Here is a 14810-nt window from a genome sequence, read left to right on the forward strand (position 1 = left end):
TGTGCTACACTGTACATGTTGTACTACATGTACTATTAAAGTCCAAGGGAGCGAAACGACTGGGGGCGAAAAGCTAGCAATTCGCGACGATCGCATAATGCACCACTTCGTCTATTTCTATTATTCATAAATAATTATCAAACAAAACTCAGATATAGTTACTTATATATTGGGATATAATAACTGACTACATACTTTATTAAAAAATCTAAGCAATGAATAATTCATTAATGTAACCGTCTACAAATAGGTAGCAGCACTGTCACCGTCTTAATTTTCTAAATTTTGTTGTTACAAAAGTCAAATTTTCATGATGGAAACGCCACTTCATCCCCAAAAAATGCTAGAGGAAGATTTCAGAGAAGCTGCGTGTGACGGTGATCGCGACAGGGTGCGAAATTTGCTGCAGAAGGGGGTCCAAATTGACTCCCAAAATAGTATGAATGGATGGTGGGTTTGGAATCTCATCATTTTTTACAGGGTGTGTCAAAGAAATGAAACACATTTTTTAGCAATTTTAGGCAGAAGGGTCAGTGCATATATGGAGGTATCTAGTGAACACCACTGTAATTGCTGTATTGCTTGGCTTATAATAGACAATTTCTCTGTGTAGAATGCAGCATGCAGTTATGGGTTGATCGAGCAACTTGACATTAGGGAGCATCCATTAAGTACATACGCACTCAGGGGGAGGGGTCTATGAAAAACTGTACAGGGGAGGGGGGGTTATATAGTCTAAAAATTGGTGTTTTCGTGTACGTACTTAATGGATGCTCCCTTAGTCAGTGACACACATCATGATGTCCGCACCCAGCCAGCCCCACCACCCACACGCTGTTCATGACGTCAATCGTCATGAGCCATGGCGTTGACCACTCGAGTAATTTCATTTCCTCGCCTCAACGTTGCTGTCTTAGTAAAATACAGGTTGGCCTAATACAGCTTCAGGACATCATGTCTTTGGAAGTCTAATTGCCACTGTGACGCGTCCAAGGCTGTGAGCTAACCTAATGTGATGATCTATGACAGTAATAAGGGTTAATGTCACAGTCAAATAGGCCTACAATAGTTGCACCAGTGGAGGAGATGATCGTCAGAAGCCATTAGTCTTTATGAAAACTGGTTTATGTTTGCATGACCATGATGACATGACATGACATGAATAAGCATACCTTGGTTATGGCTTGGTCACAAAATCTGGAATTTTGTTTCGACTTCTTGTGGTGTTGATTTGAAGGCCTATGGGGTATTTTTGAAATGCACCCTGTAATTGCATGATGAAAAATTGCCTGAGACAGCGAGTGTGAGAGTGATTGTGTCTTGTTGTATGTAATTTATATGTTTTATGTTGTGTTTCATGTCGATTTATTGCAGCCCTACATATTTTCATAACTGCATCTGCAACCTGAGGAACTTACTTGTTGAGAGCACTGTGAAAATTGTCAGAGGATGTGGTTGTTCTGCTAAAATAAAACAATGAAATTGGATTGAATTACGGGACCATAGAATGTCCATATTACTTAGTATTCATGTTATTATTGCAATGTTATAATTTCCAGGACTGCATTGCACTGGGCCTGTAAACGTGGCCATTCTTCCATTGTAAAACTTCTTCTGGCTGCTGGAGCGACCGCCAACCTTCCAACTTCTAAAGGAGACCTGCCCTTCGAACTCACTGACAACAAGGATATCCGAGAAATGCTTGGAGGTTGGTACTTTGAAGAACGTTTCTTCAGATATTTTCCTAGTGTGGAATGATGAGAGACAGTTGTTAGACATCCACTTCATGCTGGAGTCCAGGAGAGCCTGGAAGGAGGGTAAAGTGGAGGCGACTTGATTTGTTTCCCTCCCTCCCGTGGAAATGCAAAAAATCCACATTGTTGTGATATTTTTTGGACACACAACACAAGGTTTTAATTGTTCACCTCATTCTATGAAAAGAACATGAAGTGGGCTTGCTTTACCTTTTCCTTTAATTGAAGAAAATGCATTTCAATACCTTAATGTTAAATTTTCTAGGTGATTCGTCAACACCTGCTAAGAAAGACAATCTTTCAATCACGCCACATTATCTGAGCCATCCAAAGTTTCCATATATCTCCGATGATAGATCAGACTTTACAATGGATGGAGACCTATCTGCTGCATCGAGCCATCGTAGGCCGGACGTGAATCGCTATAGACACTTGAATGGCTATCGAGAGGAAGAAGGTAACAAACATTTTAAGGCAATTTCTGGGTCCAAGTTCAAAATTTGTGTCATTTTAGAGGATACAGCAATTTGGAAAAAAGGCAACTTCGCCATTTATGAAAAACGGCATACTTTAAATAGAAGTCACGAAGGGAGAGTTGCCGCTGGTAAGCATGGTAAGGAGGAAATTTCAAGGGTGCAAAGGCAGAATGGAAGGCATGATGGCAGTGCCCTTCTTGCCTCCATGAAGTGCCTTCTTTATCAAATACAATGTAACCAAAACCTGGGACTGCGCAATACTGTCCCTTGACTCTGCTCTAAATGAAGAGATCTGGACACCAAAAGCTCATTATGGTTTCTTAAAGTATACCAGATATTGGATAGTTCTTCAAAATTTCAGCTACTGTAATAATGGATAATCATGGTTTAATTTCAGAATTGGTCCTAAAGGTCCGTGTCGCACATGCAGCAGACACCGATTTTATTGAAATAGAACTGGACCACAGCAATCTGACCTTTGACAACCTGGTCTCTGTTATGTGTCAAGAGTTGGAGGTCGACAGGCAGATTGTGCACAAGATACGGAAACTGCCCGATACAATCGTGCGGAAAGACAAGGACGTTAAACGACTAAAAGACTTTCAGGAGCTTGAGCTAGTCCTAACGACTAAAGCAATCAGTGCAAGTTCTAGAACATACGGGCCATCACCAACAAATCCAGTAGCTCCCACCAAAGACGTTAAAACTATAGTTTACTAATCACCGATTCATGTAGTTGCTTGATACTGTGGATTGAAAATTAAACTGCAATGTATGTGACTGCTGAAGCATGATCCATGTTGGCCTAAGTGTAGTGAACCTTTGTCCAATCTGTCCACTTGTTCGCTGCCTATATGTTGATACGTGTTGTCTGTCAAGTCGTGTTGTCTCTACAATTTAATAAATCTCTCTAAGCCTTGGTCTTATACAGGGTTTGTGAGTACTATGATATGAATCCACACAAATCATTGGAAACAGTGTTCACCATGACATCACCTCACTTCTGTGTTGGCTTATGACAGGATCCTCCTTGATGGAAACATCTGTCTTGAGGACACAAACACTTCGGCACCGAGTTTCGTCCAAAAATGGTAATTTCCCTTCAATTTGACTACTGGATATCCTTCATCAACAACAGCACTTGTCATCCCCAAGTGTGGCATTAGAGGGGTACACGAACTCAAAGAAAACCTGCTCACATTTGATCTACACTACCTTCCATTTATGTTCACTGTTGGTGTCCACATGATATCAAGTCAAGGCATGAGATTGCTATGTGACTGAAAAGCATGAAACTCCCTTTTTGCCTGAAATTACATGTACAAGTCCTTAAGGAGTAACCCATTGAGCAGATACAGACCAAACAGCCTAAATTCAGGCAACTGCCTGAAGATTCTGAAGCCTGGAGTTCTTTGGCGGTGAAAGTCGTGAGCCTTTACCAATGGGTACTTCATCCTAGTTGTGCAATATATATGTATGCCTGGATTTGTTTGAAACGAAATGGTGTTGTAATGAGGCTTGTAGTTGTAGCCTGGTATCTTTTCCTATAGACTGTCACCTGTCGTAATGCTAATGTTGTATGGTGCTACCTGGTCTCGGCACAAACCATATACTGGTACTGTGAATAATATCAAGAATTTTGCATGAGCTTTTAGTTTTACATTGCATACGTTTTGATTTCTGGGTAATATTTTATGTTATTTGATAGATGCAGCGATTTACATAGGTTTTTTGTTGAAGACTGCTTAAGTTTAAGTCACTACAGGTACTACATATCGACATCTTCCAGTGTTAGAAAGGTAACATTTACAAGTACTGGTATTTGCTGATAAGTTGCGATAGGGGTCTTTCGTTGGAAAATAATGGGGCGCCCTCTGACTATATCATCGAATCTCATTTTATCTTGAAGACAAAGGTTCTGTTCTGTCATTTGAACAAGAGTAAATGAAAGATAAGACACAAAAGAAGTCAGGACACCTTGAGTTGGTTGCAAATCTCATGTGGAGATATTCTTATCTTTCATGAAGTGCTTTTTGGAAGAGTCCTTATTTCATGGTGCCAAAATGAGAAATAGAAAATTTGACTTATATTTGATGAACAATCAGCTTTCCACTTCCAGTATATTTGGTGCTATGCTTTGTGCGTTAGTTTTGATAATGAATGTGTTTGTATGAAAGGCAGAGAAAATACTCTGGTTGACACTTTTAAATTATGTTGACGAACATTTGTGTGAAGTTTGATTTAGAAACTTCTGAACATATCAATTCATTGACCCTGAGTCAAGGTAATTTGAGAGGTCAACTCAGAATTGCTTAATGCTGTGAGAAATAAAAAAATGTCATCTCACTCTAGAAAAAAGTTTGTTTGGCATCAACACTTTGTTTTAGATGATGCAAGAAGTTCGAAAATGATGAAATTTGTGCAGGGAATGGCTGACTCCCACCCCCCAGATGAAAAAATGTCATCTCTCATCACAACATGGTATCAAGCAATGTGATGTTATTTTAGAACCCTCTTCTGATCTTTATTTGAACCCTTTTTCTGGGCTTTAATAAATGTCTGGCGCTGAAATATCTATATCTTAGTCTTATTTTTTAATTGCTTGAGCGTACTACATAACAGATGATGCTGTTCAGTAATACTCTTTTAATCTTGGACATCACATACAGGAGTATGACGATACTGGTAATCTGAAAAAGCCTCTTTTGCTCACTTTTCTTTCATCAATGTTTAGCCAGATAAATTCTGGTGTTCTGGACCAGATGTGTACTTCACTTCAGTCAATAATCCATCCTTTGTTTTTCCAATAAACAAAGTCGATGTTGCTCCCCCTCTTGTCCATGATAATGAATAAATGAATATGAGTTGTCATACAGTACTTCATCACTTGGAATACCGCTTCAAAGCACTACATCTATATCCAGAAACCATTCTGTTGAGGTTCATACATCCATTTCAAGCCAGCTACCAGGTTACAGTGACTTGACATGGTGGAGCCTCGAACCTGGAGTCCGATTCTCTCCCATTGAGCCGAGGTGCTTCAGTGATGACCATTATGCTGTCACGTCACATAAACAATAACAGATGAGGCTCTTTGGATTTTTGAACTAGCTATCCCTGTCACAATGTGAAAATACACCAGGTCAAAAGGACCATTGAGTTCCTACATGACACAGCAGGATACAACAATGGTCTTAAACAATGTCATGCCCTATTCAAGATGAGGTTGCCTGGGCATCCTTCAATGATAAAGCACAACTAAGTTACAAATAGAGGACGATTTGATGTCCAGGATCTGACAACATGGAGGTGTGGCTGTTTCTTATTACAGCTGAATGATCACCCCACCTAGGTATCTCTTGATCCCACATACAGCTTACATGTAGTTGCTGGGTTCCCATGAGGCGGTTTACACAACCTAGTCCATCTATGTGCCTCCCCGGCAATCACCTACGCTCTTTCTCATCAATCATGTACATGTAGTTCTCCCTTGTAACAACCGAGTTGTGTGATGCCCTCTCTGCAGTACAGCTCTTGTCTGTATGGTCTTTGTGAACAAGTCCCATTCCTTACAGGGGATAACCAACTTTACTCAGATGAGACCAGGAGCGTCAGACCAATGACATCAAAACATCATGAAAGTGCAATCAGCTGTGTCTACAGACGGTCAGTGATATGAATAAAGACTAGCAAATGCTTCTACTTCAATTGTGTACAGAAAGTCCAAGTGTAAACGTACATGGAGTTTTAGATAAAAGCATTTGCTAGTCTTTATTCATATCACCCATTCTCTTTCCATGTTGGATTTGCCAACTGAATGAATCTATTCATGTACCAAGGATGGGCTTGCTCTTTACCCGAACACCTCAGATGTGACCAAGAGTGTCAAACCAAGGACATACATGTAGAAACATCATCTATATCAGCATCTACTCAGTTGTGATGCAAAGAAATCTCTTTTCGATTTGATTTAGTACCAAGTGAATGAATCTATTCAAGTACCAAGGATGGGCTTGCTCTTTACCCGAACACCTCAGATGTGACCAAGAGTGTCAAACCAAGGACATACATGTGGACACATCATCTATATGAACATCTACTCAGTTGTGATGCAAAGAAATCTCTTTTCGATTTGATTTAGTACCAAGTGAATGAATCTATTCAAGTACCAAGGATGGGCTTCCTCTTTACCCGAACACCTCAGATGTGACCTGACCAAGAGTGTCAAACCAAGGACATACATGTAGAAACATCATCTATATGAACGTCTACTCAGTTGTGATGCAAAGAAATCTCTTTCCCATTTGATTTAGTACCAAGTGAATGAATCTTTTCAAGTACCAAGGATGGGCTTGCTCTTTACCTGAACACCTCAGATGTGACCTGACCAAGAGTGTCAAACCAAGGACATACATGTAGAAACATCATCTATATGAACGTCTACTCAGTTGTGATGCAAAGAAATCTCTTTCCAATTTGATTTAGCACCAAGTGACTGAATCATTCAAGAACCACCAAGGATGGCTTTGTTACAGGTGGTGTCTGCCAGCTACGTCGCACCGGCTTTCAACGTTTTTAAATTCTGTCAAGCGAAACTCCTCTGTACATTTTTACATACGGAATTTCTTTCACAATGGGTTAGGACCCTTTCTTCTGGAGTCAAAGGCACGAAATTTTCACAGAATGATAAGTGATACATACTTGTCATACATGGTGCACATTTCAAGCACTGTTATTTCCTGAGAGTAGGATACCTGGGGACAAAAAGGCGCAAAGGTATTAAGGGAGGTAGTCGAAAATGACCACTTGGATTTGCTCCAGTACCATCTTTCATTTCCTTCTGTCACACGTGGACAAACAGGTTGTCCGAGCGTTCAAAGGTTGATGTCACCTCTCAATAGACCCATCCTCCACAAACAATCCTGGATGCTTCCTTTCAGGGCGACTAGTTGATATCACAACCTGACTTCACTCAAGTCGATTTAATGGTTTTTCAGAACCAGAATACACACAGGTTAACATACCATTGTCACTGCTTTTTGCACATTTATTGTCAGAAGTACGTTTCATCAAAAACTCACTAAAAGAACAAGTTTTTGGTTACATCATACTTCTGTCGAATAAATTCCTGTATTTAAAAAGACACAACCAAGAGATAAGTTTGTCATTGCAACATATTTATTCAGCCATAACATGAAATCAACAAAACCGTGTTGATTGGAGGCAAAAACTGCAAGCAACAGGACATTTAATGATGCATTATATTACATGTTTTTACAATACGATATTTTGTAACCAGGTTTGTTTCACCATATACCGGTAAAGGTATAAGTACTACGGTCTATGGTACTGGGCTATAAACCCAAGGAGAAGAGTCCACTGATTACATTCTCTGTTTGCCGGGTATTTATATACCACTCGGACACGTTTTCTTATCGGTTATACACCAGTAGCAATAAAATGTTAACTTGTTTATCCTAAAGGACATAACCATGTGGCCGAAATATCCGGAGATGATATTCATAATTTTGGTAGTCTCACATGGCACAAGAAACACAAAATAATGAGGTGATAGTATCTCCAATACAAAAGTCATATCACTAGTAATACTCCCTACATACAAGTGCTTTCATTCCCTTGGAGTGCTCCATATGAAAACTTTGAGGGAAACGGTTAAATAATGTTACATTACCAACAACCAAGCCATTACACACACAGCTCCATACAAAGAGGACAGCCAAACGGTACTTAAAGAATGCCATCCACTACAACAACATGACAATGTCATCAAGTGGACGATTTTTTCGATTTCTTCGGTTGTTTTACGATAGTCAGCTTGGATTTGCTCATCTCAGTCTTCTTCACTTTCTTATAAACAGGCACGGGCTCAATAGTGACTTTGATGTGTTTTCGTTTCCTGTTTGGTTTCCTTTCCATTCGTTTCTTGATATCTTCTGCGTTTTGCCCGTTTGGGACAAGGACGACGTCGTATCGTCTAGTGACCATGACCTTTGCACCTACCACAGTCGTCACGTCCTCTGGCTCGTCTTCAATCACCACCTTCTTGCGTATGGGTAAAACAACCTTGTCTCCAGGGGCTGCATGAGTAATAACAAAGGAAAGATAAATAGGCAGGTCTCGACAAGTTTTTTTTCAAACCAGTCTTCTCACAATCTTGATGTAAAATTTTCTGCTGGGCTCAGCTTAAGGAAACAATACCCAAAGAGGCACTACCACCAGCTGGTAACTGATGTTGGTCTGAACAAGGATGGAGCAATTGAACCCACAATGTCCAGATCACGAGCCTGGGACATGCTAAGAACCAAAATAGGGTACCTCATGAAGACATGACAAGTGGTTATGGGTTGTGTAGTTACCTGTGGAATGGTTTTTACAAGAAAATATCTTTGATTACTGTTCACTTTCCAAACAAGTGTCTGAATGTGCCAGTATACTATATTCTCTTCAATAGCCAGTGATCAAGATTATACTTATATAGAGGAATGTGTTTTTGATACTGAATGATTTTCCCAATGATCATAAAGACTGCAAATAAGATATGCAAATACAACAGGAGGTGGATGTTTTGCGGCATGTCTTACCAGTTGACAAGAACAGTGGTAAAGAAGGAACACCGTGGCTAGTAAGGTAGAACGACTGAACATTATCGGGGCCACCAGGAATCTTCTCGGCCAAACAATTGGCAGCAGCAAATGCGTTATCTGCAATCTGGTCGACGGTCATATCCAGGTGAGCAACATGAGCTTGGCTGAAATGGAAATAAGAATATGTGAAATGGACACAGTCAGGTGATGACTGTCAGTTATGTCACACCAGATTTTGAAGTTACAGGACTTGGCCACAGCTGCAAACATCCTCAGTTCATTTTTACATATCGAATTTCCTTCTAGCTGGACTTTAACCCCTTCTTCTGGAGACGAGAGTCATGAAATATCCATTTGACTGCAGCAACAAATTTCTCATGTCTCCATAAATCTGTGGTTTCGTGATACTTGAACTTTACTGGTGCACATTCGAGCATTTAAGTTCTCTGGTAGCATGCCTTGGGACAGGAAAATAACTGAGATATGAGTCGTAACCAATGGTCACTACTTGAGACACAGTAGAACCTCTCTAGTTAGGTCACCAATGGGACTGAAATGTGCTGCCTTTCATAATGAGGTCTCCTGACAAATGAGGTAAACTGAATGGGGGGGATACAAACCACGAAGTGCCTCGTCCAGTGAGATGCAATCTTGTGTTGTTGATCACATTATCTATTTCCTTTGAGAGATTCCCAGACAACAAGTCTACTTGGATTGGGTGTCTGGAAAAAAATTTTTTGTAAATAAAAATTGATAACATACTACTGCAAAGACCTTAAGGGTGAGTAGGGAGGTAAATAAGTGATTTCAGCAACAGCAAAACAAATTTCTAATGGAAATCCAGAAGACCCTGGCCTCATAAAGAATTACTCATATTTCATCGAGTAGGTTGTGCAGACCCCTCTGCCACATGGATTAATCAGGTTACATCAGGCAACTATTTTTTAAAGACTCACTTTCTACGTCCATAGAAGTGCTTTCCCAACATCTTTGGCATAATGCCAGCAACCCTTGCATCTGCCAGATAGACGTCGTACATATTCGATAGGTGTCTTTTAGCTTCAAACTGTTTGTATTCAGTTTTCAACGACTTGACTGGTATGATCTGAAAGTGATACAAAGATATTAATTCACCCCAGAGAAATGAAACCCTCAACTCCAAACATTATGCGGTTTTGAGTTCCGTGACCCCCCAATATGGCTCTTTGCGAAAACCTGCTCCCTTGACTTGTTTTAAATACCAAATTCAGTTTCTTATTTTACCTCGGTATTCAGATCTGGGGCTCTTTGGGAACACAATGGTGTCAACGCTAGTCAATGCTAGTCAATAGTCAACGCTATAAGTTATGCATAAAGGGTTGAGTTTGAATGAGAGCTATGGAGATGTCAGCCACTTTTTACGCTTCGATAATCCACTAAATCATTTCTCTACTCACAGTCGTGACACACGTGACGCCCTTTTCAGCCAGGAGATTCTTGAAAAACCTGACAGTGTCATCATACTCCCTCTTGGATGGGTCAACGTCCTTGACGAATAAACACACATCAGTGGTGGCTGTAGCAAGTTCATGTGGGAGAGGACTGAAAAACCAAGCCACAGAATATTTGTACAAAAAAAACCCCCCAATTAACCAGAAGGTTATATCTCCAATATAAGAATTAATACTTGTGGCACAGCTGAATGAAGTACGACCACTCCTTAAGATTCACATTAAGTTTTGAGTCAGTATCAATAATTCCATAAAATGCTTTCTGTTCCCTGCCTGAGGGCTTAATCTGAACTTCAAAACATAACATCTAATTTGCTGGTATATAGTCATTTCTACCCGAAACTAATGTTTTCATTCATCTTACATTTTAATGCACTTATTTTTAGCTTTGGGTGCCTTCTTGAATTCTAACTGTAGTCCTATCTTGACACCAGCTTCTCCCAACAGGTTTTTGCTTCCCTTCTTCTTTACATAGTCAACAAGGGCTGAGGCAGCTTCTTTCACCTGGAGCATAAAAAAGCCGAAATAGTTGTCAACCTTGCATTGCTTGAATCAAATAATAAATTGTATTCAGCAATCCCATGACTATTCAGATACCACTACCAACCAGGATTCCCAGACCTACACAGGCGTACATTACATACATCAACAATTTTGTCAAAGTTTGCTTGGGCGCCGACGCAATGTACAAGGAATACGTCATATGTATTGTTAATGCTATACCACTTACAATACATTCAATCAATCAAAGAGTTCAAATGTTCACAATCACATACTGTATGTACACATGTCATGTAGTGATGTACTGTGCATGCGCGTACATCGTGGTGCATAACATGTGCAATCAACAGGATGGGCGTCCCGTTTTGTGGGTTATAAGTGCCAACACATGACACCAACAGCAAATAATAACAATCTCTTATGTTGCCGGAATCCCGTGAACAAAATGATCAACCTTATCTAAGCTGATGGGATCGTGTAATTGCGATTCTGATCCGCTTGATTTTTCGTCAACGGAGGCTGCCATCTTGGAACACGTGCTTTTGTTTATATTTGTTTCGGGCAGATGGCGCTGCAGTACCTTTGGCTACAGTTTGTCCCAAAAAAGAACTTTGCAGTTTTCGTCTTTTCACTCAATCTGCACTGCGCACCTCCACCACTATCACATCTGGTAATTGGGCTTAAATCGTTAAATTGCAAACTGCTTCTAATGATGGTAATACTTGTCTTCAATCAGGTTGTGAAAATGTCTTCAATACGATCTATCCTCGGACAGAGTGATGTGATTTGGAGATGGTCCTCAGCTCGGCATAAATGACAAAAGCTGGAATGTCCTCTTCATAGCAATGATGCAAAATGATCCTCTTGGCAAGCTATGTGACTCTGTCCTTATATGTGTGGGATGATGCGACCCCTGACGATTGTCCTCGGACAGAGTGATGTGATTTGGAGATGGTCCTCAGCTCGGCATAAATGACAAAAGCTGGAATGTCCTCTTCATAGCAATGATGCAAAATGATCCTCTTGGCAAGCTATGTGACTCTGTCCTTATATGTGTGGGATGATGCGACCCCTGGTCTACATGTAAAATAAGTTCCCCCCGATGACAATATAATCCGTCCACATGCACTATGAGGTGACGCCAGTGCTGGATCACAGGGCCTATATTTCATTGTAAAAGAGACAAGACCACAATTGATTTTTTAAGCCTTTTAGCAGTTAAATTGTCAATGTTTGACCGCGACGCATCAAAGAATGCGTCAAGTAGTGAAACTGAAATTCGGATATGATATACGGGTTAGTCTTGCGAGTAACTGGTGCGATGGAAATTGGTGATTGACCACGGAAATTTTTTTATAATCGACAAATTAGACAGACTTTGATATTTCCACTGTTTTCAGCCAACTGGCAGAAAAAACTCAAAACACGCCCCCCATTACCCAATTAGCAAAATTCGAAATTAATTTTTTCATCAAATAATTTCTTTATATCTGTAGACTTGCCACAGCAAATATTTTTTCAATACCTCTCCAAATATGTACTTGAGAGTAAAAAACATGCACTCGTCTAATTGATAGGCCTCGACCCTCCAACCTATGAATATTCATTAGTGGTCTTGTCTCAAAATTAGTTCCCTGATGGGATCCACCCAAAAAGTAATCTGTAGAGCCGTATGGCCTAACATTTTTCTGTACCATTGATGTAAATAGCAAGTATAGTATATAGAATTTATGCATATCACCAGTTCCTATGTGCACGAGAAGTCCATTGATAAAAGACAAAAGGCTTATTTCTGATGAAGCGTTGGATTTATTACAGAAAATACCATCATCTATGATTAACCACAAACCATCGCATAAACAAAAATATGAACAATTGCCAAAAAGCTTTATACTATTAAAGACAATAGTCGAGTTAGTCACTGGCATGTATGTGCCTACACTAGGCTGAAAGCACCAGAAGGCCTACTGGGTGAAGACAATTTCTAAGCCTAGGGAGAAAATTTCTGAAAACTTATATACCAGGTACATGTATATAAGAAATTCACCACATGAATCCAAAACACTTAGTCTCTGAATTCTCATCTCATGCTTTACTCATTATCACCAAACTGATAATATGGGCTTTCCTGTTGAACAAATACCATGAAATGAGAATTGACTTTCTCTGAAATGTGCTACACATCTAGATTCAAAATCACAATAAATGTACATGTAAATTTTTATTTCACACACTTTTTTCTCACCAATATCAAGCCTTGTGTCTGTGTAGGCCTATTTTTTACTTTGAAAGACACTGCAATGGATTGTGCTGCCCCCCCCCCCCCCCCCCGAAACTAATCAAGCGATGACATTTACCACAACAAACAATAAACAAGCACAGCCAGTTCATGAATAAATTTTTTTAATGGGATGTTATGTGAGACATTGCACCTTCCTTTTTTACCAGACGATATACATGTAATAATTTACATACAAATATATTATGATAGGTATTCTAGTGTACATGTATTTTGGTTCCTAAGGCTACAAATACATGGGCTTGGAAGTCCCAATTCTCAATAAGAGTTAAAATGGACAGCTTATGACTGGGGAAAGCCAACACATGACACACAATAATACAAATGAACATTGTACATGAACATCAAACTTTTGTTCCGACCTAAAATGTACATTCTGAGAATTCTCAAGGAGAGTGAAACTGTTTTAACTTTCACTTTAAATTGTGTTTGATGGAGCTTATATGATATGGTAAGATGGTACAATTATAGCCGCTGTGTGCATTGATGTGTACTGCTAGCTGTTTCTGAAGGGGGTATATTTGTACTTGGGTTTATTACAGTACAACTCTACCTTGCCTCAGGCGAGCGAAGGCTACCACACAAGTTGCACCTGGGTTTATCATTGTACCACTTTACCAAAACTGAGACTAGTCAAGGCTATCAATCAAGTTGTATCTGGGATTTTCATTGTACCATTTTACCTTACCCCAGACTAGTCAAGGCTACCACACAAGGAACCCATTGAAAATAGACATGCCTATATCACATATTTTTAGACAACATTGCACACATACTGTACATCGTCTTATTCGGGAATATACTGTATACATTTATCTATGGCCTATCAATCAGGCTCCCTGCCTGAACATACTGTGTCGATGTGTTTAAGCGGATTGAGGGCTGCCTGTACAAAAAGGCCTATATTACCTGTAATTGCTTTATGTGTAACAGACACCCCTCAACGGCTTAAACATGTTGACACAGTACCAGTAAGTGTGTACAATGTAAGAGTAGGGCAAGTACATGCTGGGCCAGCACTTCTGCATTTGCATGAGTTCAAGTGTAGGGGGCACTTGTGAACATACCTGAAAATGTATAGAAAAGTTGGCAGAATAACTGCGCACATTTCCTGATGCATTCTACTACTGCCCTCTCTGCAGGAATCTGCCACATTACACTAACAATAGCGCCAGCCTGTCAGAACTTGCCCTACTCATACTTCAGTGCTAACCCAAGCAGATCAAGTATTTACAGTCTATGTAAAGGTAGGAATCTATCCCGCACCATGCCACTATTCTGTGATCACACAATTGAAAATTGCAAGTGCAAGAGCTAACTTTTCCCCTATTTCCCCACAGTAGCCACTGGAGCCTTAATTTTACACTTAACAAAAAGAAAGTAAGCAGTTTATTGTACAAAGATGAGCAAATAATCTATAGTCAGGCACTCAAAGAGAAAACAGGAAAAAAAAGCATTATCCGCACTAAAAAAATACCAAATAAATTAGTACCAGTAGTCAACTTCTATATCGAGAGGCTGTCCATAATTATCAGTATTTTTTTCTTTTCTCAGACCCCCAATTTGATTTGACTGACATTTGGACTGACCTTGCTCCCGCCAAAAACACATAATGAAGTACTGAGTTTTTTCTCCCGTTATGAGTGTAGCATTACATACAATGTAGTTGAATATCAGTTTTAATA

At 39.8% G+C, this 14810-nt stretch overlaps 2 protein-coding genes across 2 annotated transcripts; one reads left to right on the forward strand and one right to left on the reverse strand.

Moving 5' to 3' along the window:
* The first annotated feature begins 260 nt into the window (after nt 1-260).
* Nucleotides 261-4803, forward strand: LOC135498622 (ankyrin repeat domain-containing protein 40-like). The gene is made up of 4 exons (XM_064788982.1): nt 261-450; nt 1560-1708; nt 2020-2211; nt 2628-4803. Exons 1-4 carry the CDS (start codon nt 311-313, stop codon nt 2948-2950), a joined length of 804 nt encoding a protein of 267 aa, XP_064645052.1. The 5' UTR covers nt 261-310; the 3' UTR covers nt 2951-4803.
* Nucleotides 4804-7386: 2583 nt separating this feature from the next.
* Nucleotides 7387-11385, reverse strand: LOC135498626 (ribosomal L1 domain-containing protein 1-like). Its single transcript, XM_064788997.1, has 7 exons — nt 11281-11385; nt 10690-10829; nt 10272-10416; nt 9792-9940; nt 9456-9557; nt 8833-8999; nt 7387-8328 (listed from the first exon to the last, which is right to left on the reverse strand). Exons 1-7 carry the CDS (start codon nt 11350-11352, stop codon nt 8018-8020), a joined length of 1086 nt encoding a protein of 361 aa, XP_064645067.1. The 5' UTR covers nt 11353-11385; the 3' UTR covers nt 7387-8017.
* Between the last annotated feature and the right edge of the window lie 3425 nt (nt 11386-14810).

This window comes from Lineus longissimus, chromosome 1 (assembly GCF_910592395.1).
Source record: "Lineus longissimus chromosome 1, tnLinLong1.2, whole genome shotgun sequence".
Classification (NCBI taxonomy): domain Eukaryota; kingdom Metazoa; phylum Nemertea; class Pilidiophora; order Heteronemertea; family Lineidae; genus Lineus; species Lineus longissimus.